Genomic DNA, 25111 nt, shown 5'->3' on the forward strand with positions numbered 1-25111 from the left:
AAACTTGTTCTACCGCGAAATGGCGACGCAAAGCTTTAATTAATGATCCTCCACCCTGTCTTGGGAACCCTCACATCAGCAGCATCACAAACTCTGCTTCCCAAGAACTGGAAGTGTTGAGTGCTGTATCTGTGAGCCCGTTCCCCTTGGAACCTCCCTTAAGGGGGTGACCACAGCAGTCTCCATCGCTGGTGAACTCCAGTGCTGCTTCTTTGCCCTGAGTGCCCCATCCTTAACAGGTTACAGTGTTTCCAGAGGCTCCAACTTAATGTTTCTACCGACTACATATAGCTAATGTTTTAACTGAATACTTCAACTTAAAATTCTCAGCTGATGTTCCTATCCAACACTTTTACCCAATGTTTCTACCGAATGCTCCTGTCTAATGTACCTACCCACTACTTCTATCTATTGTTCCTGTCATTTTGCCAAAAGACAGGGATAGTGTTCACCACAGGATAACAGAAGGTCACGAAGAATGAGTTGTCAAGTGTTATGTGTGACAAGGCGAGATCTTTTTTTTCTTTTTTTTTTGTTATTTTACACTGTTTTAAGGGTCCCGTGATTGTTTTTCTGATGAGCAGGTATTTCATGTCCACAAGATTTCATTCACCCTATTATAGAGCGCTGCGTACGTACCTCTATAAGCAAGAGTGAATTCAATAGCCATTCCCCTCATCATATATCCAGGCATCATCTCTAAACATCCCATTCCAAACGCGGTGATGTTGCTGACCTCCCAATGTACTACGGTGGTCACTGATCTCTCGAGCTGTTTGCATGTGTCGCTGCCCCTGGTGATATATGCTCGAAGCACGTATATGGCTCCTGTTTCCCACAGTTTATGTGTAGAGACCAGCTACTCGAGGATTAACGGTTATCATACCTCGTTTATTAGAATAGGTAGCGGTGGGATTTCTTCTTCCACTCATGTTCCCTTCTTTTTACCTTTAAGAATCGGGTCTTAAGACACACTTACGGAGTTCTGATTAAATTCTCCGTTTAGTCTCCCTTCACCAGATATGGCCTTGTCTAAAGGATGCTTTACTTGACCCACAGCGGTCAATATAAAGAAATGTATAGTTGTTTCATTAAAACTTCTATGCCCATGTTCGAATCTTAGACAGTACACCTGGCCCCCTCAGTTAACCCAGCTGTTCATCCTCTTCCTGGATGTTGGTTGATGAAAATGTAGATGGTCGGTATTCAGAGCAGTAGAGTTCATGTATTTCATTGAAATCCTCTCGTTTTCCTAGGCAACATTGCTCCCGATTTTTCCAACGCCCTCCTGTGTTTGTGCTTTTACCTCGTACTTCCTACAATGTCCCTTAAACGCCCACACCATCACAGATACGGTATATCTATATATACTTTGATAAACTCAACCTTCTACGACGAAATCATGGAAAATTCAAAGCAGCCGAGCTAGGGTCGTGCGCGGGTAAGTTTGCTCGCTGGGAGTGTTCGTTACGCAAGTCTTTGCTGGAAGTGTTTGTTGGGTTGAGTCGCTGTTTATCGTCGAGGAAATCGTAAACCAATGACATCTTTCAAGGGATATATATAAAACCGTAAATTTTGCACGTAAGTATGGATTGATATATGCTTTTACCATATGGATTTAGAGGCCACTTCAAAATGATTTTGATTTCATTAATTTTCGGCCATGTAATGAGTGCCACAACAACATCCTGCCAGGGAGGAGCTCCTTATCTGTGTGGGCGGCCGCTACTCTTCATGGTCCACCCTCACATATATCCTTCCGTAGGGCCACATTTTGTCGTATTGCTGGGAACACTGGTGTAGTGCTGTGCGGAAGCTCTGCTTACGTGAGTGGATTAAATATTAGTCCTGTTTCAAGGAGGGAATGAGTATGAGTACTTAAAAGCAGTCGAACTAAGTAAGTATGAGTAATCCGGCTATTATGAAGGGTGGGAGTATGATGAATCCTGCAGTTATGATGGATGTGAGTGTGAGTTATCTGCCTAATAGGGAGGATGCGAATATGTTTAATTAGGCTGTTAAGCTGGGTGTGAGTAATTTGCCTGTTATGGAGGATGCGAATATGAATAATCTGGCTATAATGAAGGGTATGAGTATGAGTACTGTGGTTAGTATGAATGGTACAAGCATGTTTATATGAAGTTATGTTGGATGTGTGTATGAGTAACCTGGCTACTAAGAAGGGTGCTTTTAGGAGTAATGTGGTAGTAATGAATGGATCATATATAAGTGATTTGGTTGTGATGAAGGTTTTAAGTATGCTTGATGTATGAGTATGAGTAATCTGCCAATTAAGAACGATGTTAGTATGAGTAAGTTGGTTATTGTGAAGGGTGCAAAAAATGAGGAATCTGGCTGTTATGAAGGATGCGAGTACAGGTTATTGGTAAATTCCTAGAATGGAGACGCCTCTTTTACATTTCATATCATAGTTTTTCTCTTACGGATTCTTTGTTGATACTGTGCCGAATGATATAAAGTGTGTGCTTTTGATTTGATAGCCTTTGGAAACTATCCTTTGATTGTAACTCATCACTGGTAGGGTCATGGGATGGGGAAAATGTAGGGTTGAATGATGATTATATTATAAAAAATGTGGAAAATAGAGTAATGTACACTTTTAATGCTTAAAGACTACATTCGTGAAGTTCTTGATATTATCATATATTACAGAAATCATGCAGAACTCTTCTTATTTCCACCGTCTTTTTCTTTGGGCGGCAATGTTAATAGTGAGTTCAGATGTTTGTGAAGTTATGAGGTGTTGATGTACAATAGAGACCTCATAAGCATTGATTCAAGTCCTAAAATGATTAGACTTCCAAACTGATTTAGCATATTTGCAAAACTTGGATCAGGTTGGCTTCAAACATTTGAAGGCACAATGGCCTTCAGTAGAATGTATGAATAATAAAGGTAATAGGCATTTCTGCTCTCTACAGGCAAGTTTTCTTGTTTATTACAGCATCGTTTGCATTGCTTATTAACATACAAACTGAATGAAGCTATGTAGAATCTGAACAAACACCAGGTGAATGTTTTTGGTTAGCCATTTGCAGAACACTCACTTTTGTAATGTATATTTGCTATTTGTAAGATATCATCTAGTGTTACAAATGCATTACTTAAATTTAACTGTCCAATGTTGATTTTGATTGTTTTACCCTACAGTATCTCTCTACTTCAAAGCCCAGCTCACTTTATGAAAACTTAAGATTGACAGAGTTTCAAGGACTACATAGAAAACCCCCACATGCTACGTTGCTTCTACTCACTGTAACGATGCATTGTTAAAAGTTTAGTTTATTCCTGTCATCTAAAGAGTGGCATCCATCAACTAGGAATATACCAAGTAATTTGGTTTTGCATGTGTTAGTAATCTGGCTATCTTGATTAGTGCAAATTAGAGTGATATGGTTAATAGGAATAGCATGAAGATGCATAATCCAAGTGTTATGAAGGGTATGAGTATGAAAAAAGCTGACTACTGTCAAAGATACTATAGGCTTTGCGTGAACACATAATTCTACCCTTGTGGTGTAGGGGCATTGGATAATTTATCAGTGTAGCAATGCATTAAAACTAGCTTTAGATAATAAGTAATTTAATTTTGTAATTGTAACAGTAATTAAGAATATTTAGAAAACAGGGTAAAAGTTGCAGAGAATGATATGGAGCAGTGCATTGTACTCTCTAATATTAGATATGTTGATAGTGGTTAAGGTTTTGGATATCATGGAAAACATAGGGCTAATTGATATAAACCAAGGTAAAACATATAACTAATCGGCAGAACCAATGAAAGCTAAACTAAACATCCCTGCAAGCTGTTTTGATATTCTAGATGAAGACTACCAGGCACACCCATGATTAGGTATTGCTCTTACTGCTGACAAATGTCAAGAAGTGGATGACAAACTGAGCAACTTTTCATGCCCAGTATTCCTATGAATAGTCATTCCATGTGGTCTCCATCATCAGATCACTTTAATGTTGGTATGTTTCTGATAAGGGAGGTTCTCATAGGTTCTGTTTATTCATGCTAAGTGTTTAACCAGTAAGTGGCTTGCTACCGGAAGTAGTGCACCCTTGGGCTACTGAAGTCTTAAGAAATTAGTCAGGAGGTAACCGCAGATGTAAAATGAATATTCTGATTTTCATAGTTTGCACCACCATATATGATACATGAGTTATTTTACCTGCTTTCCTGTCCAAATAACCACAGGATATTTAACTGAGGTCATTAGTAAAAAAATGTCAGGTTTTTTGAATATGCCCTGGCTGAATAACCATGGTCTGTTTTACTAGTATGTTTTATTTACCCTGATTTTAATTTGTATTGTATACACCATGTACTATATTACCATGAAGATATTTGTGATTGTACAGTATATGTGTATATTTTTACTTTTTAGATTTGTTTGATTTTACTTATGCATGTTCACAGTATGATTTTCATAGGAGTGATACCTAAAGAGAATTGTGGTCTGTTTTCATTAATGACATTTACCACATGTTGATTAGGTAATAATAATGAAGCACATAGATTTTCATGATTGAACATAGAAAAGCCACATTTGCCCACATCCTTTCTCTAGCTGTCATAAGTTATGCACCAAAACTGCAGCTCTCTATCCACAACCAGGCCCTACAGGTATTTCCATACCTTTCCCTAGGTGCTTCTCATATATATATATGTTTATTCATAGTTATTATACTTTGTCACTGTCTCCCGCATTAGCGAGGTAGCGCAAGGAAACAGACGAAAGAATGGCCCAACCCACCCACATACACGTAAATACATACACGTCCACACACAGCACATATACATACCTATGCATTTCAGCATATATATATATATATATATATATATACATACAGACATATACATATATACTCATGTACATGATTCATACTTACTGCCTTTATTCATTACCATCGCCACCCCGCCACACATGAAATAACACCCCCCTCCCGTGAACACGTGTGAGGTAGCGCTAGGAAAAGACAACAAGGGCCACATTCGTTCACACTAAGGCACTAGGTGTCATGTTTAATGCACCGAAAACCACAGCTCCCTTTCCACATCCATGCCCCACAAAACTTTCCATGGTTTACCCCAGACGCTTCACATGCCCTGATTCAATCCATTGACAGCACGTCGACCCCAGTATACCACATCGTTCCAATTCACTCTATTCCTTGCACGCCTTTCACCCTCCTGCATGTTCAGGCCCCGATCGCTCAAAATCTTTTTCACTCCATCCTTCCATGTCCAGTTTAGGTCTCCCACTTCTCCTCGTTCCCTCCACCCATGACACGTATATCTTCTTGTCAGTCTTTCATCTCATTCTCTCCATGTGGCCAAACCATTTCAATACACCCTCTTCTGCTTTCTCAACCACTCTTTTTATTACCACACATCTCTCTTACCCTTTCATTACTTACTCGATCAAACCACCTCACACCACAGATTGTCCTCAAACATATCATTTCCAACATATCCACCCTCCTCTGCACAACCCTATCTATAGCCCATGCCTCACAACCATATAACATTCTTGGAACCACTATTCCTTCAAACATACCCATTTTTGCTTTCCGAGATAATGTTCTTGCCTTCCACACATTCTTCAACACTCCCAGAACTTTTGCCCTCTCCCACGCTGTGACTCACTTTCACTTCCATGGTTCCATCCGCTGCCAAATCCACTCCCAGATATCTAAAATACTTCTTTTCCTCCAGTTTTTCTCCATTCAAACTTACCTCCCAGTTGACTTGTCCCTCAGCCCTTCTGTACCCAATAACCTTGCTCTTATTCACATTTACTCTCAGCTTTCTTCTTTCACACACTTTACCAAACTCAGTCACCAGCTTCTGCAGTTTCTCACCCGAATCAGCCACTAGCGCTATATCATCAGCGAACAACAACTGACTCACTTCCCAAGCTCTCTCATCCACAACAGACTGCATACTTGCCCCTCTCTCCAAAACTCTTGCATTCACCTCCCTAACAACCCCATCCATAAACAAATTAAACAACCATGAAGACATCATGCACCCTTGCCCTAAACCAACATTCACCGAGAACCAATCACTTTCCTCTCTTCCCACACACACACATGCCTTACATCCTCGATAAAAACTTTTCACTGCTTCTAACAACTTGACTCCCACACAGAGCACCTCTATCAACTCTATCATATGCCTTCTCCAGATCATGGCATAAATGCTAAATACAAATCCATTTGCTTTTCTAAGTATTTCTCACATACATTCTTCAAAGCAAACACCCGATCCACACATCCTCCACCACCTCTGAAACCACACTGCTCTTCCCCAATCTGATGCTGTGCGGTTGAGAGACCAGAAGAGGGTGTATTGAAATGGTTTGGGTACATGGAGAGAATGAGTGAGGAAAGGTTGACAAAAATGATATATGTGTCAAAGGTGGAGGGAACAAGAAGCAGGAGACCAAATTAGAGGTGGAAGGATGGAGTGAAAAGGATTTTGAATGATCAGGGCCTGAACATATGAAGCTGTCAAGGAATAGAGTGAATTGGAATGATGTTGTATACCAGGGTAGTCATGCTGTCAGTGGACTTAACCAGAGCATGTGAAATGCCTGGGGCCTGGATGTGGATAGGGAGCTGTGGTTACAGTGCATTACACACGACAGCTTGAGACTGAGTGTGAACGAATGTGGCCTTTTTTTTGTCTGTTTTCCTGGTGCTACCTCAATGAAGTGGTGGGTAGTGATGCTGTTTCCTGTGGGGCGGGGTGGCGCTGGGAATGAATGAAGGCAAGCAAGTATGAGTATGCAGGGAGGTGAAATTATTGAGTACAGGTGCAAAAATCTCAAAACTTTGGATTAAATTTTGTTGAATATGTAAATTACAGCTGCAGTTTATACTGTAGAATTTTAATTTGGTATTTGGCAAAGGGTAATTGCCCTTGATACTTTTCTTTAATTGTAATATGCTTGCTCAAAGTCTCTTTTGTTCGTAGCAAAGCAATGGCGAAGAACACACTAAGTTCGGAATTTCGTAACATTGATGTGGATCAGTATAATGAAGATAATTTCAAAGATGACGATGGCGAACCACAGAGTCCTCCCACAGGCATTGATGAGTCTACCATTATCTCCTACATAAATTCTGGTGAGGATCCACTTTATTGTTAAGACGTGAATTAAGTATCTCCAAGATTCCTTAGAAATGTTTGAAAGAAGTGAGTCATGTGTATTGATCAGTGTAACAATTTATTAAAAACAGTTCATTGTATATAGAGAACAGTCAGAATAGCCTTTGAAGCATCATGTACATTCAGCAAAACAGAAAACTAATCACACTTGATTTTTCATATTAGAATGGAAACATATTACATGATCATATGAACAGTTTCAGATTATTTATAGAAATTTATTTAACTGAAGGATATGATCAAGATATATATGATCTAAGACAAGAACACAACATAAGGGATCAATTGATATTTGGAATTTTTTATTTTTATCTAAGTTGAATAGCAGGTAGGAACATTAACTGGAAGCCTATGAAAACACTACACTAGAGTTTCCCCTCTGTCAGTGACCTGTTAAGGATGAGGCACTGCAGGCTAAGAAGCAGCACTAGAGTTCACCAGTTATGGAGACATTTGCTGTGGCCACTCCCATAAGGGAGTTCCCAAAGGGAATGGGCATCAGAGATAAAGATTGATAGATAGAGTATGATGAATTACCTTGAATTCAGGGGATGTTGCGAAAAAATAGTAAGGCGTGCATTGAAGGAGTTTGCTTGTTATAAGAATTTTATATCTGCAATCAGTTCTGATTAGATTCCACGCATTTTGAGCCAGTCAGCTTTTGTTTTCATTGTCCCTACTGAGGTTTTCTGCTACATCCAAAAACTACTTTTGAAAATAAAACAAGATAGCATGTGTTGGCCCATAGTAATCAACTTCTCAAAACTGGTGAAGTTCATGGATTCATATTTATTTGTAGTGTTACTTGTCTTAGGTGTAACCTACGAAGTAGCTCTTACACTAAGCCTCTTTTTACATTGGCTAAGCATATGATATGGGTGTATTTCTTTTGTTTATCTTTTTCAGGGCAAAACAAGGTTGTTTCTTTCAATGCTTTCAGTGTGGGAACCTGACTTTCATTCACTTCACATATCCATATGAGGCCTGAGTTTTATTTACATTTCCGTGTAGGTCATGACATAACTCCCAGTATTTTAAGCCATGCACCTTTCATAAGTGTGCAAGTGGAGTTTCTTTTAAAATAAAAGTTTTCATGGGCCACATTACCTTTACTTTATCCACCTGAAATGAGCTTTAATTTAAGGGGTGCTTTTGGTGTTAACAGGAAGGGTAAAGTAATTAGGTGTATATGAGCTTTGAGACAAGAGACAGGAAAAGATGGGTATAATGTCAGAGTATGGAGTGGATGCTTGATGATAGCCTGGTATAGTAAACATAGGACAAGTTAAAGGGAAGTAGAGTGAGAGAAAGACAGCCAGCCTACTGGGAGGGGGAATGTTAGGAATATACTGGGGAGAGGGTCCTGGAAAAAGTGAAGGGGATAGAGTGTGCTAAGGAGGTGTATTTGGACAGAGCAGCCAGTAGACTTTCTGAAGATGTATGATACCTTGTTCTAGTGAAAGTTTGTAGAAGTACATCACACGTGGATGTCATTTTCACTTATGTATTTCAGTTTCATTGACTGCACCTAATATACTCACAGATATACAGTAAACAAAATAAGTTTCTCTGTTGAAGAGCTCATTATCTTGATGAACTTTTGTGGACCCTGGTTAAAAAAAGAAATTGTAGAGTCTCCTTTTACATGGATTACTAATGCTTATTTCAGATAGTGTTAACCACTGGACAAATACCTGTGTCATTTATGATATATCTTTCACTAAATTACAGAAGAGCTATTATCTTGGCTGTTGCTGCTTCCCCTTCTTGAACATTGCTTCTTGTGTGAATAGGGTTTAACTTCTTGGTTGGAGTCAGATGCTAGGAGAGCAATTTGAATGTTGCTTCATCTGCTGCTTGTGTATCTTGTCAGGCTTAAGTGTGTCAAAATTGGAAACTTCCAAAGTGGTGAGACTAAGTTAAGCATAGTATTTAAGTCAGAGAAGTGGGATTATTGCTTGATTAGTTTAATATGCAGGTCCTGATGGTATGTGTTATAGATAGCAGCTCTTTGGTGGTAAGACTTTTTTTCTTGTATAGTTTATAGAGTTGGTTGTTCAATCGTCCTGCTTCACAGGATCAATTAGAAACAAACCCTTTGAGCTCCTATCTACAAAGCTACAAAAAATGTGCCTTATAGTCTTAATTGATTCTTTTGATTATGCTAATGGTTGCTCACTGTAATGTTACTGTTTAGAAAAGGAAGGCATTGCTAAACAAGACAAAATCTTCAGTATAAGTGAGTGAATTGCTTTGTGAATTAATAGCAAATACTTCCAGCCACATTTTCTAGACATCCTTATTTGCATTCTTGCATTGTTAACTTTAGATGCAGTAAAGTGCCATTATACTATGTATGAATCATCTTTAATGCCAAAATTTATTTTTTCATTAATGCCATAATAAACTTTTTAGCCCTTTCATTATGGATGGGACATATACACTCCTAAATGCTTCCTGCAGTACAGCTGGAATGGACATACACCCTGAAACATTTTTGATTTGTTTGCATTAGTTTGAGGGTAGTCTTTAATTGGAAAGAAATGGATGGTAATCTGTATGTTGTTTTCATCAGCTTAATTGGTATTTTACACCATAAAAATAGTTACCATTGCATTGGCAAAGAGGAAAGTAGATGCATGATAAGTGTGTCTTGCCAAATAAAAAGTTTCTAATGCCAATCAGACTTCTAAATTGACCCTGTTAAGTCAACAGAAGTTGTTAATGCTGTATCCTACATAGAGGAGAGTGACAGTGACCATGATGTTGCTTCAGAAGAGCAATATGTACTAAGCTGAGCTAAGTACATATTCAAAGTATGAATAGAAAATAGAGTTGTAGCATAAGTTTTGTATTCTTTATCCATATTTATGAATATTCATATGTGTGTATAAGAGAGAGAGAGAGAGAGAGAGAGAGAGAGAGAGAGAGAGAGAGAGAGAGAGAGAGAGAGAGTTTATAAGTGTTTTTATGAGATAGAAATGGAGTAGGGGAAATAAGTGTAGTATGTTTATGTGTTTGAAGCTGAGAGAGATAATACAAATTTGAGGTATCTATACATTTGGCAGCAAATACAAATATGTAGTGAGAATGTTTTTGATATTGTATCTTATTTCGTAGGTAATCATGCTGATGCTCTTAAACTTTTACTCGCAAATGCTCCTGTTGCATCAAAGGGAAAGAATGAACAAGCAAAGGAGTTGGCTCTAAATATGGTCTTGAAGGTGAGTTTAGTGATGTATATGTTAAACAAATTAGCCATGGTTTAAGAAATGTGACTGATGTTATTCTTTTGGAAACTCATTTTATAGTTATTATATCTCTTTCTTATAATCCACTCAGAAAAATTAAGGCTTTTTTGCCCTTTACAAGATTGTGAGGTTGGGGTTAGGGACCTTAATTCTATGGAATAAGTTCTCAAAGTGCATGTGATCTTAGACAAAATGACATGGCTACACTTGCTTAAGTGTATGAGGAATGAATGGTGAATGTAAATGAACAAAAGTTGTAGATTTTTTTTTTTTATGTGTTAAGCAAATTAGCCATGGTTTAAGAAATGTGACTGATGTTATTCTTTTGGAAACTCATTTTATAGTTATTATATCTCTTTCATATAATCCACTCAAAAAAATTAGGCTTTTTTGCCCTTTACAAGATTGTGAGGTTGGGGTTAGGGACCTTAATTCTATGGAATAAGTTCTCAAAGTGCATGTGATCTTAGACAAAATGACATGGCTACACTTGCTTAAGTGTATGAGGAATAAATGGAGAATGTAAATGGACAAAAGTTGTAGATTTTTTTTTTTTCTTTTTAGTAGCAAGGATAATCTAGATTTTAAAGGTATCATTAAGATAATTAAGAGGCAGTGGAACACTTAACTGTGGTAAGTGTTGTGAAATCAGGCTTGTTTAGAGAGAAATGGCTGTGTAATGAAATATGTTGGAAGTTTGATTAAAGATAACTGATTTGATAAGATGGTTGACTGCAGACATGTAAGAATTAGGAAATTAGTTACAAAATTCAACGAGATAGACTGAAATTATCCTTGCAGTGATTGAGAAGAGGGAGTTCAGGATCCTTTTTAGAGAAAAATTAGTTGAAGAAGTGGGTCTAGGGGAGGACCTTATTGTGATATTTGACATGAACAAATAGGTAAGAGATAGTGTAGGTGGGAAGATAAGCTGCTATGGAGTTATAGGTGACAATGACAACAGAAAAGATGTGATATGAATGTGAATTAGTGTATGATTGTTCAAATGCTTACATTCAGCCAACGGTTGTTCATTGATTTTTTTTTTTTTTTTTTTTTTTTTTATACTTTGTCGCTGTCTCCCGCGTTTGCGAGGTAGCGCAAGGAAACAGACGAAAGAAATGGCCCAACCCCCCCCCCATACACATGTATATACATACGTCCACACACGCAAATATACGTACCTACACAGCTTTCCATGGTTTACCCCAGACGCTTCACTTGCCTTGATTCAATCCACTGACAGCACGTCAACCCCGGTATACCACATCGCTCCAATTCACTCTATTCCTTGCCCTCCTTTCACCCTCCTGCATGTTCAGGCCCGGATCACACAAAATCTTTTTCACTCCATCTTTCCACCTCCAATTTGGTCTCCCTCTTCTCCTCGTTCCCTCCACCTCCGACACATATATCCTCTTGGTCAATCTTTCCTCACTCATCCTCTCCATGTGCCCAAACCACTTCAAAACACCCTCTTCTGCTCTCTCAACCACGCTCTTTTTATTTCCACACATCTCTCTTACCCTTACGTTACTCACTCGATCAAACCACCTCACACCACACATTGTCCTCAAACATCTCATTTCCAGCACATCCATCCTCCTGCGCACAACTCTATCCATAGCCCACGCCTCGCAACCATACAACATTGTTGGAACCACTATTCCTTCAAACATACCCATTTTTGCTTTCCGAGATAATGTTCTCGACTTCCACACATTCTTCAAGGCCCCCAGAATTTTCGCCCCCTCCCCCACCCTATGATCCACTTCCGCTTCCATGGTTCCATCCGCTGCCAGATCCACTTCCAGATATCTAAAACACTTCACTTCCTCCAGTTTTTCTCCATTCAAACTCACCTCCCAATTGACTTGACCCTCAACCCTACTGTACCTAATAACCTTGCTCTTATTCACATTTACTCTTAACTTTCTTCTTCCACACACTTTACCAAACTCAGTCACCAGCTTCTGCAGTTTCTCACATGAATCAGCCACCAGCGCTGTATCATCAGCGAACAACAACTGACTCACTTCCCAAGCTCTCTCATCCCCAACAGACTTCATACTTGCCCCTCTTTCCAAAACTCTTGCATTTACCTCCCTAACAAACCCATATGATATGAGTATGATATAGATCTAGAAAGAATAGGGTAAACAGTAGTGCGATTGACAAATTAAAAAAAGTGGTGGTCAGTGTGTATCATTTGAAGTCACTGATTAGGTTTGGTGGGGTTAATCAGATCATGTAATAAGTATGATCCATCCTTCCATGTGATAGGAGAAGGCCTTTAGGATATCATGAGATAGAAATATAAGATAGTGGCACAGGGAAAGACAATGGGAATTGATGCAAGTGTAAATGTTAAACCTTGGGATAGAATAGGATGATCAGAAATTTAAGTATTTCTCCTGAAAGGAGATGCAATGCTTTCTTATTGCTCATGTTGTCCTGTTCTGTAAGTAAATCAGATTTAATAAACCTTGACTGACATATAGTAAAAGCTGGAACAATAGGATTTCAGTGGATTTCCTGTTACACTACCTCTGGGATTTTTTTTAAGATGTTTTGTTTGAATTTGATATCATAAGGATTTGAACTTTTCAGGTACTGCTGTCAGTTAATAAATCCCAGATGGATCAGATCATCTCATCCTTAGACATGACACAATTGGATGTTTTAATGAAATACATTTATCGTGGGTTTGAAAGACCAACAGAAGGTTCCTCAGCAATTCTTCTCATATGGCATGAAAAAGTATACAATGCTGGAGGTGTAGGTTGCATTGTTAGGGTGTTGACTGACCGGAAAAGAGTCTGAGGCAAAGTTTATGCTAATAACTAATATTTATGTAAGAAGATATTGTATGTCTGTGTTATTCAGGACAATCTGAAATATGTGGATCACTGTGTCAAATGTGTAACCTTTATATTTTGAGGCTTCTGCACAAAGATTATTAATGTAAGTCATGTATTCTCTGTCAACAAAAATTCCAAAAACAGCCCTTTTGTGGGTTTGGTTGTGTATGAATTCATATTTGCAGTTGTAGCTGTATAGGAATATTGTAAGTACTATACCAAAGATTGCAATTAAGAAATTTGTAGCTAAGCATTTTTATTGTTTTAATGAGTTAAGTATTGCGTCCTGGTACAAAGAGAATAAATGATGTGAAAATGCTGGTGTGCAGGATTCCTTCATTGTTTAGTACTTTGTGATGATAGAATTGCCACAGAGTAAATTGAAAGTAGATTTTGTTGTCATCTGTAAGTTTTATTTACATATAGTTACATGAATCACATTTGTCAGAAAGTTTAAATTCGTGATGGAACTAAGATATGATTTGACATTAGAGCATATTATTAGTGAGAAGGAAGATTTCTCTATATTAATGTTAATTTGTAACATCAATACATGGTATGATTGTACATCACATGTGCAAAAGAAAATTCAGATAATTAATAATAGACCAGTGTTCTAATTCATGAATATCCCACCTTATTTAATAGTAATTTGATAGTCATGCAGTTTAGATTTTGTTCATGTTATCTCTTTAAGAATGAGATCATGAGTTTCAGGGCTTACCTGTATGAATTAAATAAATTGGTGTATATTGTGTGAGTTCACCTTAAAATGTGTAGAAGTCAGACAATTATTCCAATTTCTATGTAAGATGAATGGCTTGTATAGAGAAATTTTTCAGAATGACAGTGATGAGAAACTTATTGACATAGAATTGAAGCTTAAATATAAGGCATACATAGTTCTATCATGCTCTAATATATCACTTCTACAGTCTTAATGCCATCATTCTTTCAGGTAATCATTAATGCACAACTCTAAAATGAGGATTGTAGAGTTATGTCATTATCTTTCATATTCCCTCATGGTAGTATGCAGTCTCATTTCTCTCAGTGCATTTCATGGTGAGTGCTGCCTTGATGTAAGTTGTGAAGCTACTGCTTTATACTTAAGTGTAATATTATACTGTTGTTGGTGCCACGGGAAATTTTTGCTCTTTGATGTTCAAGAAAGAACCAAATGTTAGCATAGACAACATATGGAGCATTTGCTTTTCAGGCTGTAAATATGGTTGATCTTATCCAATTATGATGCTGAAGTGTACTAAATGATTTATGATGTTTCTGATCTTCTCTTTTATGATTTTTTTTTCAAAATTGCTGAATAAACTGAGACATGGTAACATTAATCAAGATCTCGGCTGGTATTGTATTCTTCAGATGTTCTGTTATTCATTGTGTGAACTGTTGCCTTTCACAAAATACATTTTATTGTACAATATTGGTTTCATTTTCCTGTTTTGATTTTGTTTAAAGTTATGACTTGGGATATAGAGATAGAAGGCATACTCAGTAACTGGCTCGTCTCTTCTGAGAACTGTGTTTTGCTTTGGAGCATTGATTACTCATGCTACCCATGTTTGGAAATAAGAATTACAGATTGGCCAAACACTTGTGAAATTATTAAATGAAAGTTTAAGGCATGATGCTTATGATCACTTAAGCAGGGACAGGAAACTGATGCTGGATTTTGGTAAAACTCAACTCTGTTGTTTCAGTAAATGAAGAAAAACTGATTCATATGGGCAGCGCTCACTGCCTTAATAAGGACTCACAGCCATATAGCAACCTGCATAGACCTTTGATATCACTGCACATAAATGTAGCACCAAGCTAATGAATGCTGCTATTCAATTCCAGTAGCTGATTGCCATTGTGAGGAGCTACTGACAATCATTTAATGTCACCTTGCAATGCTTTCACATCTGTTTCTGGCATTCGGGATGTCAGATGGATTTCACTCTTTTATTTGCTAGTTTTGCTATTGCACGAATCATAAGTACATTCTTTTTCTTTGAGAACTAATATAACTGGAGACAACACCAGCATCAGCTGCCACAGAATGGCAGCAACCTTGGATTTTGTTTGGATGGGACATGCTATTCTGTCTTGTCTTATGTGTTTTGAAATTTCTTTCATTTTAAGATGGTTTTATACTTTTTAAGTTTATCACACAAATAAAACAGGGAACAAGGAGAAGCAGGAGACCAAATTGGAGGTAGAAGGAAGGAGTGAAAAAGATTTTGAACGATTGAAGCCTGAACATACAGGAGGGTGAAAGGTGTGCAAGGAATAGAGTGAATTGGAACAATGTGGTATACCGGGTTCAACGTCCTGTCAATGGATTGAATCAGGGCATGTGAAGCATCTGGGGTAAACCATGGAAAGGACTGTGGGGCCTGGATGTGGAAAGGGAGTTGTGGTTTCGGTGCATTACACCTGACAGCTAGAGACTGAGTGTGAACAAATATGGCCTTTTTTCTTTTCCTGGCAATACCTTGCTGGAAGGAGGGGAGGGATGCTATTTCATGTGTGGCGGGATGGCAGCAGGAATGGATGAAGGCAGCAAGTATGAATATGGATATGTGTATATATGTATATGTCTGGATATGTAGATGTAAGTATAAGTTGAAATGTATATGTGCGTGTACGGGCGTTTTATACGTGTGTATGTGGGTGAGTTGGGCCATTCCTTGTCTCTCTCCTTGCTGATGTGAGAGACAGCGATTAAGTATGAGAAAGATAAATAAGAGTTTATCAGACAAATAAAACAACAGAATTTCAAATGATCACAATGGAAATTGCCCTCAAATTGTCTGTAGTGAAACAATGTAGACAGTAAATTTAGATTTCAAGGATGCTTATTGGCATAGGCCAATAAATTCAGGATGAGAAGGTCTAGTCATTCCAAACAGGAAATAAAACTTGACAATTTATCACCATGTTCACCCTCTTCCAAACACTTTATCATTCTCCCTAATAATAATCAAAAGCCTTTAACCCCGTCTGTTTCTTCCTTTTTTCAGCTCTTGACCTGCCACTTCCTTGTACTCCAAGTTACTCACACTCTTTCCACCTCCTTGTCCTACAGCTATAGGGAATCGAGTCATTTCTCGATATCAATCAAGACTCCTTTAAAAGTTTCTTGGTCTCTAAATGACTTAGAACACTTGCTTTCACTTTTAGGCTCCTTTAGGCTTTTATCAGTTTTGATATATTATTGTTTGGGTCAAGAAGCTGGTTTTTCCCTCCACAACCAAGGATGTCTGATAAGGGTTCATGATGTAGTGTTAACGGTTCCCTTTTTTCAGGAACCTTCTCATTGGATGAGATATTTATTTATTTTGCTTTGTCACTGTCTCCCACGTTAGCGAGGTAGCGCAAGGAAACAGACGAAAGAAATGGCCCAACCCACCCACATACACATGTATATACATACACATCCACACATGCAAATATACATACCTATACATCTCAATGTACACATATATATATACACACAGACATTTACATATATACACATGTACATAATTCATACTGTCTGCCTTTATTTATTCCCATCGCCACCACACCACTCATGGAATAACAACCCCCTCCCCCCCTCATGTGTACGAGGTAGCGCTAGGAAAAGACAACAAAGGCCCCATTCGTTCACCAGTCTCTAGCTGTCATGTAATAATGCACCGAAACCACAGCTCCCTTTCCACATCCAGGCCCCACTGAACTTTCCATGGTTTACCCCAGATGCTTCACATGCCCTGGTTCAATCCATTGACAGCACGTTGACCCCGGTATACCACATCGTTCCAATTCACTCTATTCCTTGCACGCCTTTCACCCTCCTGCATGTTCAGGCCTTGATAACTCAAAATCTTTTTCACTCCATCTTTCCACCTCCAATTTGGTCTCCCACTTCTCCTCGTTCCCTCCACCTCTGACACATATATCCTCTTGGTCAATCTTTCCTCACTCATTCTCTCCATGTGACCGAACCATTTCAAAATACCCTCTTCTGCTCTCTCAACCACACTCTTTTTATTTCCACACATCTTTCTTACCCTTACATTACCTACTCGATCAAACCACCTCACACCACATATTGTCCTCAAACATCTCATTTCCAGCACATCCACCCTCCTGCGCACAACTCTATCCATAGCCCACACCTCACAGCCATACAACATTGTTGGAAATGAGATACACATGTATATACATACATGTCCACACACGCAAATATACATCTCAATGTACACATATATATACACACACAGACATACATATACATAATTCATACTGTCTGCCTTTCTGGATGAGGTACTTCCTCTTAAATATGGCTGACCTTCCTTGTGTGCCTTTTGAGTATGATGCCATCAGAAAAGGAATGTCCAGAAGGGGGGCCAGTTTTCAGTAATAGTAAATCTCTTTTCCAGCTTTCACCTGTTTTTTCTTTACATCCTTCCTCTTCCATGTGGTATGCAATTAGATGATGGTAAGACTCTCTGCATGTAAGAAATAAAGGTTTCAGTTAGTGAGTTGCATTTATTTTCCATAGGTACTGCTTTCTGATTAACCATTTACTTTCTTTTCCCTTCCCTCCCATCTTTTCTCTGAAAAAATTGTTTGTTTCTAACAATAATGGGCTGGAGACAATGTCAGCAGTGCTCAGTCAGAGGTGGAGGTTATTGGCGTGATGCCACTTCATCTTTTAACTGTGACTTCATATGCCTGGGTGGGTTGCTGTATTTTCGTTTTTTTCATTTTTTGTTATTACCTATTTGTACTGTGTGGGAAGAGTTTCTCACTCTCCGGGCCCCTGCTCTTGAATAATCTATGCTAATATACAAATTTTTGAATTTATGTATGCTGTCTGCATTAACCAAGTCCTCGGTCATATTGCATTCATCCACAACCCTGATACTATAAAAGTACACATTTACATTTTTTAACAAGAATCGTGCTTGATTTCATGTTATGTTCTCTGGCTGCTCTACCCTTACATTCCTTAAAGAACTGTTCACTTTCTATGCCATCAGTCTGCTCTAAAATCTTAAAAGTTTGATCAGGTCACCCTTACTTTTCCCTCTTCTAAGGTGTACAAATTCAAAGCCTTTAGCCCTTCCTGTTGAGTCCTATGAATGGAGCATCCACCAACATGATATGGTTAATGCTGGTTAAAGGAGTTGAATTGTTGGAGTGGTAGAATGGTATTCTCACCCCCTGTTGAGCAAATGCTGGCTCAAATGTTCACAGGACTGATACGGTACAGAAAAAAAATTCATTTTTCAAAGCATTATTTTCTGATTATTTGAAAGACAAAAGTGAACAGGCCATGACAGATGATTCCATAACCAAGGGGTCACATGTTTGAGAAAATAGCCTAGAATTTAATCAATTTAATAACTAAATCTATAAGAGATGAAACAAGATTTTATAGGGCTTTACATACAAAACTTAACATATGTAAGAACTGTTCAGTACATAAGGCAGGCTGTGCTGTTCTGTTATATGCATCCATCCATACATAGATACATACATGCCTAAAAACTAACTAAACAGGTATGTTTTATTGCAATGTTTCATTAACAAATGTATACTTGAGCACAGATAGAAATGAATTTCTACACTTTTTTATATGAAACAAATGAAATAAATAAAGATGAAGAAAGTAGAGATTATTAAGGGATGTTGGGTAATTCTGTAATTTCATTCTAAACTATAGATGGACTACATGGTGTTAAAGGTAAGGCTTGCCTTAGAAACAGCAGCTACTTTCAGTTTTGGTAAGTACAGAGTAGGAAGGAACAAGCAGACAAGCCTACCAGAAAGAGTGGAGGTGGCTCTGGGAGGCAAGAGCCTACCCCATAACTCAGAAACGAAAAATAGAAGGCATGTAATTACAGAGAAAAATAAAGACACAAATGATAGAGCATGGCAGGGAACCTAAGAAACTGGAACAAAGTAGGAAAGAGAGAGAGAGAGAGACATGAAACAAGATTGATTTCTGGGACTGAGGTATACAGACCGAAGGATATTGCTAAGGTTAAGGGATACAGATCAAGGGATATTGCTTAGGCTGAGGGACAGAGACCACTAGATATTGCTGAGGCTTACGGATAGAGACAAAGGGATATTGCTCAGGTGGAGGGATAGAGTCTAAGGGATATTGCTAAGGCTGAGTGATACTGTTGATGGTAAGGGATAGAGAACAGAAGGATGTTGCTGGGGATAAGGGACAAACACCAAGGATATTGCTAAGGATGAAGGATTGAAACCAATAGATGTTGTTAAGGATGAGGGACACAGACCAAGGGATATTGTTGGGGATGAGGGATGTAGACCAAGGGATACTGAAGGGGCTAACTAACAGAGACTGATGGATATTGCAGGGGATGGGTTGTAAAAAAAAAAAAAATGGATACTACTGAGGCGGAAGAATAGAGACCAAGGAATAATGCTAAGGCTGGGATATACTGGTGAAACTGCGGGATAGGGACCAAGGGATATCGCTGGAGCTGAGGGATAGGGACCAAGGAATATTGCTAGGGTTGAGGGATAGGGATCCAGGGATGCAGCTGGGGCTGAGGGATGTGGACCAATGGTCATTGCTGTGGCTGAAGAAGGAAGACGATGAAATTTTTCTGGGGTTGAGAAACTAAAATAAAGGAATTCTTGTAAAACAGAGAGTTATATATGCACTAAAGTTATTTGCAGAAAGTGTTAGGCAGGGAAATTAAATTACCACATATTGACAATGGCACTTATAAAGGCAAAAAATAGCACTCCAAGAAAGGACAAATAATGCTGAAGTGGACGAAATCACGCTGTAACTTAATTGGATTAAACCACAAGTAAGATGGAGAAAAGTGAGATAAACAGGCAGAACCAGTAGAAAGGGGCTATGAGGAAAGGCAAAAAGGATGAGCAAACTCATAAAGGAAGTTGGTATAAGACATAGTTTCCTAAATTAAGGAAACGAAAAGAATATCCTACATTATCAGAAAAGTTAGGGAGTATGCAAACTTTACTTTTAACCGGAGCATGTGATCATGCATGTGATATTTATCTATCATAAAGATTTAAGAGGGTATTTATCAACAAATTGACCTAGTGAGGAGCACAAAGTCTCTCACCGAAAGAAAATGTTTATGATGAAAAAAAACATATAGTTTCTTGACATGAATGCCTCGTAATTAATACTGCAATCTATTTTACTTTTAGCTCTTGAGTTTTTGGTGAAATGAGCCACTTTTATATATCATTTTAAAAGATAATGAGGTATGTCTTATTTCAAGGCTATACAAAACATTTTAAATGTATATTGTCCTTCGCGCAATACTGAATTCATTTATTTTGTTCGTACGTACACCCTTGGGAAGCGAGCGCAGTTCCTTCCGCGGAAAGGTACCGTTAAAGATGGTAAGTTATCGAATATATCACTGAATTTCTTGAACATCCTATGTAGAAACGGCAATATGATGATACTGTTTGTTTAATCTGGTATCCACGGAGATTTTCAGACTGTTACAGGTGGTTGTTTTGTCGTGTATGAAGTTCAGAAAAGCCAAAGAAATCTATCGTGTGTATCTGTTTACATTTCCTATTACAATGGAGGTTGTCCGAGATATGTCATATTACTATTTAATGTTTATGTTTCTGACGTGTGTTGTCTGAGAGGCTATAAAACGTATGTTATGAGGTCTGGATATGTATTTTGAAGATACTTTGCATGTGATATGAGGACCACATCGGAAAGTAAGGCTTTTATATTACTATGATGTCTTTGCTGTAACATGTTAGACTCGTTCTGTACAATAGTGTAATAACTCTAGACTGGAATTCTTGGATAGAGAAATACGATTTATTGATTTTTTTTAGGTTTAAAGATTTCTGATTTTCTTTGGTATGTGCTGTAGGGTCGTTTGTATCGTCGATTTCGAAATGGCAATGAGCTTAGGTGTGGTGGAGGGATGGAGGGGGGTCACACTGCAATCATATGGTTTGGTGTGGAATTATTTGGTCCAAAAGATATGTCTATATTCATATATGTCACCAAGATAGCAGCTGAAGTTTTAAACAGATAAAGTTTTAATATGCTCCTCACATTACACGAGGAATGGAGCGCATTGTCGAAAATTATAATTGGAGAATTCTTAAACATAATTGAACCAGATACCAAATGAGAATATAACGATTAAAGATTTGCTAAGCGTTTTTACTAGTTCCATTTTGGAAGAATTTAGATGTAGCTTCAAATATCGAGCAATTTCATCCCAAACTTGCTGCACCACAGTATGATATTCTTTCCTGGTAACAGTTGACTACAGTTTTATTAGTTATTCTTATGCCAAATCTTAGCGGGACCTAGAAACTCATTACTTATACCAAGTTTATTATCTCCCTCTCTCATTTTCTCGTATTTTGAGTATAGACATCTTAGTGCTTTAGTGAAGATCATCCTATTAACACAACATATTCTCTGTACATATTCGCCAAAGCTCAAACTCTGTACCCAATTTATCATCAAAGTCTAAGAAGGATGAACAGGTGGGTTAGTTGCAGGCTGACTGGCGTACCTAGGATTCAACCTCAATATGGCGTAATACCATGCAGGCCCATGGTTGGTAGCTCTAATCGATACGCCATGGGGGTTTGTAAATGCTGGGAAAGGTTTGGGTTGAAGCAGTCAAACCAGTCATCCTAACCAAACTACCAAAATAGGGGCTTCACCCTCAATCCCCTAACTAGTCTTTCAAAGTTTAATTCTAGCTTACCTTATTGTAATCCGAATAAATTTAGTTATATAGGGGTCTATGGAAAAATAAAAATGGCATCAGTACTGTTGCTGACTTTTGAGCAATCACAATTCTTTTTTGGGAGTAGAGATAATGTACACTGTTATATGTAGAATTATGTAAAGATTAGTTTATGGAATGGTTTTATATCACTTTTATGATATATTAAGACCAGGGAAGGTGTGATTGAAAAGATTGTTTTTTTAATTCTCTCATGGTAAGCATATTAAAGATTGTTTTTTTTAATTCTATTATGGTAAGCACATTATGTGTATATGGTGTATGTCTAAGACATGTATATAACAGGTTGATAGAGAAGGCTATAGTGTAAAACTGCATCACCCATAATAAGCAGTTCCTTGTGTCTCTATCTCTTGTGATGGCTAACAGGCAGCTCTTCATATTTGAAAATTCATTAATTTTACATTTCACTGACATTTTTTGCCCGAAGAATAGCATCAGTGTAGGCAAATGTATAAACAGGCAACATTTTAATCTTGAAGTATATTTTAGACATACTATGTAACATTGCTTTGCAGTGGTGCGAGGGATGTTGAATTTATAAAATGTATGAGTGCTTTTGGGTGATGGCAATGGAGCTGTATAGAGATATAGCATAATTTTTTGAAATTTACATTACATCTCTGGCAAAGGAAGTATATTCACCTCCTAAGACTGATATCTGTGAGGTTATTAGTTTCTCTCTCTCTCTCTCTCTCTCTCTCTCTCTCTCTCTGATTCTCAACTTGTTTGTTGATGAAACTTGTACTGTTTTTTGAGTGCTCTTCCATATGCAATTATTGATTTTTTTCTTGGTTAGCAGAGTGCATTAGGAAATGGCTTTTGGATTATTTTTGTTGGAACACTTGTGAGGGGCATTGATAATTCTGATGGTAAGGAAAGGTTCTGCATGCCTCATACAACTTAAATACTGGATATTTCTAATACATGATAAAACCAAAAGAACATTACTGTCCAAAATATATAAATTTAGATATTTCCATGTTTACATTGTGGTTAAGGTGTTTGATTTGCTGTTAAATTGTATGTCTTTACTCCAGGGTAAGGTGAAGTGCAGTGAACTTCGGACCAAAAAGAAAGATGAACTGCTTAAGCAGTTGGAGGAGCTCAAACAGGAACTTTCAGGCCTTCGTGTAGCAAAGGTCACTGGTGGAGCTGCCTCCAAGTTGTCCAAAATGTAAGTTGTAAAAGTTTATCTTGTTAGTTTTAAACAACTCGGAGTTGTCATTTTTCTTTGTTTCTCTATTGATCGATTTTGGAATACCCTTCTTTACTGACTTGTGATGCTAAATCAGATATTAGGAGCTGGAAAAGATGGCAACTTCAGAGTTGCAGTGAGTGAATATCAGCAAACTTGAGGGAAAATGAGATATTTTGGAAGGAAGGTAATAGTGGGAAGAACATAAGAACAAATGGGAACATCAGTGAAGGGGGCAAATGGGGAAGTGCTCACAAACATTCATGAGGTGGAGAGATGAATTGATTATATTGAAGAATGGTTTGTGTTTGATGATAGGTGGCAGATTGGGTCTGGTAGGTGTGCGAGGTCATGGCAAGAGGTTTGGTGAAGAGAAAAGAGTGGTGAAAGCCTGTTTGAAATGAAATGTGGCAAGGGGGCTGTATTGGTTGGTATTGCAGTTGAATTTCTTAAGAAAGAGGGTGTGTTGTTCATAGGTTAGTTTGGATTTTCACATTTCATGTGTGGTGGGGTGGCAACGGGAATGGATGAAGGCAGCAAGTATGAATATGTACATGTGTATATATGTATTTGTCTGTTTATGTATATGTATGTATACGTTGAATTGTATAGGTAGGTATATGTGTGTATGTGGGTGTGTATGTATGGACATGTAAATGTGGATGGATTGGGCCATTTTGTTTGTTTACTTGCGCTACCTCACTAACACGGGAGGCAGCGACAAAGTATAATGATAAAAAATATTGGAGATATGTGAGCAGTGACTGGTGCTATTAACACACACTTTCATAAATGCACAGTATCTTTAGCAGCAAAGATTTGAGGAGCTTCACGTGCATGGAAATTGGATATGTTGTTAGACTACAAGTAATCAAATACTCTTGTTTTGTATGGGTAAACAGTGGATTCTCACTAATGGTTTTCTGTCAGTCACACTTTAACTAGTATATAGTTTGTTTTATTAAAACTTGTGTCAAACAGAGATACATGGACAGTGAATATAATGCACTTAATGTGCACTTCCATTGACGTGCAATATTCTTCAGCAGCAAGAATGCAAACTGCTATCACTAGCATGGAAGTAGGGTATATTAGTGACTAGGCTATGGAGACCATAATTGAGAAACTGTCCCCTGCTTTTATAATTGACTAATGTAGAAAAGTCATATTTATTGATATGTTGAATGATTTCATTGAAAATCACAAGTGCTTGGTAAGACTTCCATTTATTTTTACTACTACTCTTATATTTTTCTGAATTAGTCGAGTGTTATAGAGTCATGCATTAGGTAAGAACCTACTTATGAAAATCATGTGAAAAAATGAATTTGAAAAATACAGTTTATCCTTTAATAAGTTACATTGTGAATCTAAGGTGGGTTGGAGTTAAATGGTGATTTCTTTCAGGTTCATCAAAAACCTGAAGAATCCTAAATATACCAAAATGACACCATGCATGTCATTCAAATTGCCATGATTGAATAAATGAATAAATATTTGATTTATCTGTTATACTTGATTGCTGTTTCTTGCATCAGTGGGGTAGTGCCAGGAAACAGATGAAGAACTGCCCATTCTCTCATATACACACACACACACATATATACGTGGGACAGCGACAGAGTATAATAGATAATGAAAAAGATATATATATATATATATATATATATATATATATATATATATATATATATATATATATATATATATATATGGATGGTATTGCAGTGGAATTTATTAAAAAAGGGTGACTGTATTGTTGACTGGTTGGTAAGGTTATTTAA

At 37.7% G+C, this 25111-nt stretch overlaps 2 protein-coding genes across 5 annotated transcripts in view; both read left to right on the plus strand.

Annotated features, from left to right (window-relative positions):
* The first annotated feature begins 1450 nt into the window (after positions 1 to 1450).
* Positions 1451 to 14755, plus strand: Arpc5 (Actin-related protein 2/3 complex, subunit 5). Of its 3 annotated transcripts, none has more exons than XM_071691485.1 (4): positions 1451 to 1581; positions 7010 to 7161; positions 10325 to 10428; positions 13066 to 14755. In XM_071691485.1, exons 2-4 carry the CDS (start codon positions 7017 to 7019, stop codon positions 13276 to 13278), a joined length of 462 nt encoding a protein of 153 aa, XP_071547586.1. In that variant the 5' UTR covers positions 1451 to 1581; positions 7010 to 7016; the 3' UTR covers positions 13279 to 14755. The 3 variants fall into 3 exon arrangements, with proteins under 3 accessions (XP_071547586.1, XP_071547587.1, XP_071547588.1); XM_071691486.1 differs by lacking the exon at positions 1451 to 1581 and adding an exon at positions 1671 to 1826; XM_071691487.1 differs by lacking the exon at positions 1451 to 1581 and adding an exon at positions 1712 to 1897.
* Positions 14756 to 20639: 5884 nt separating this feature from the next.
* The window catches only part of RpL35 (Ribosomal protein L35), a 28897-nt gene continuing 24425 nt past the window's right edge, over positions 20640 to 25111 (plus strand). Inside the window, exons 1-2 of one of the 2 annotated variants that reach the window (XM_071691490.1) lie at positions 20640 to 20732; positions 23170 to 23306. In XM_071691490.1, coding sequence (XP_071547591.1) covers positions 20730 to 20732; positions 23170 to 23306 — 140 coding nt within the window. In that variant the 5' untranslated portion in view covers positions 20640 to 20729. Of the gene's footprint in view, positions 20733 to 23154; positions 23307 to 25111 lie in introns of those variants that run through there. The other variant, XM_071691489.1, reaches the window with a different exon arrangement.

The sequence above is a fragment of the Panulirus ornatus genome, chromosome 50 (genome assembly GCF_036320965.1).
Source record: "Panulirus ornatus isolate Po-2019 chromosome 50, ASM3632096v1, whole genome shotgun sequence".
In the NCBI taxonomy this organism is placed as follows: Eukaryota; Metazoa; Arthropoda; class Malacostraca; order Decapoda; family Palinuridae; genus Panulirus; species Panulirus ornatus.

Bases quoted from the DNA above. Each gene is read 5' to 3' on its own strand.
- Arpc5 (XM_071691485.1), top strand. From the start codon at position 7,017: ATGGCGAAGAACACACTAAGTTCGGAATTTCGTAACATTGATGTGGAT. The intron at 7,162-10,324 runs GTGAGGATCCAC...CTTATTTCGTAG, and splicing joins TATCTCCTACATAAATTCTG to GTAATCATGCTGATGCTCTT. The intron at 10,429-13,065 runs GTGAGTTTAGTG...TGAACTTTTCAG, and splicing joins CTCTAAATATGGTCTTGAAG to GTACTGCTGTCAGTTAATAA.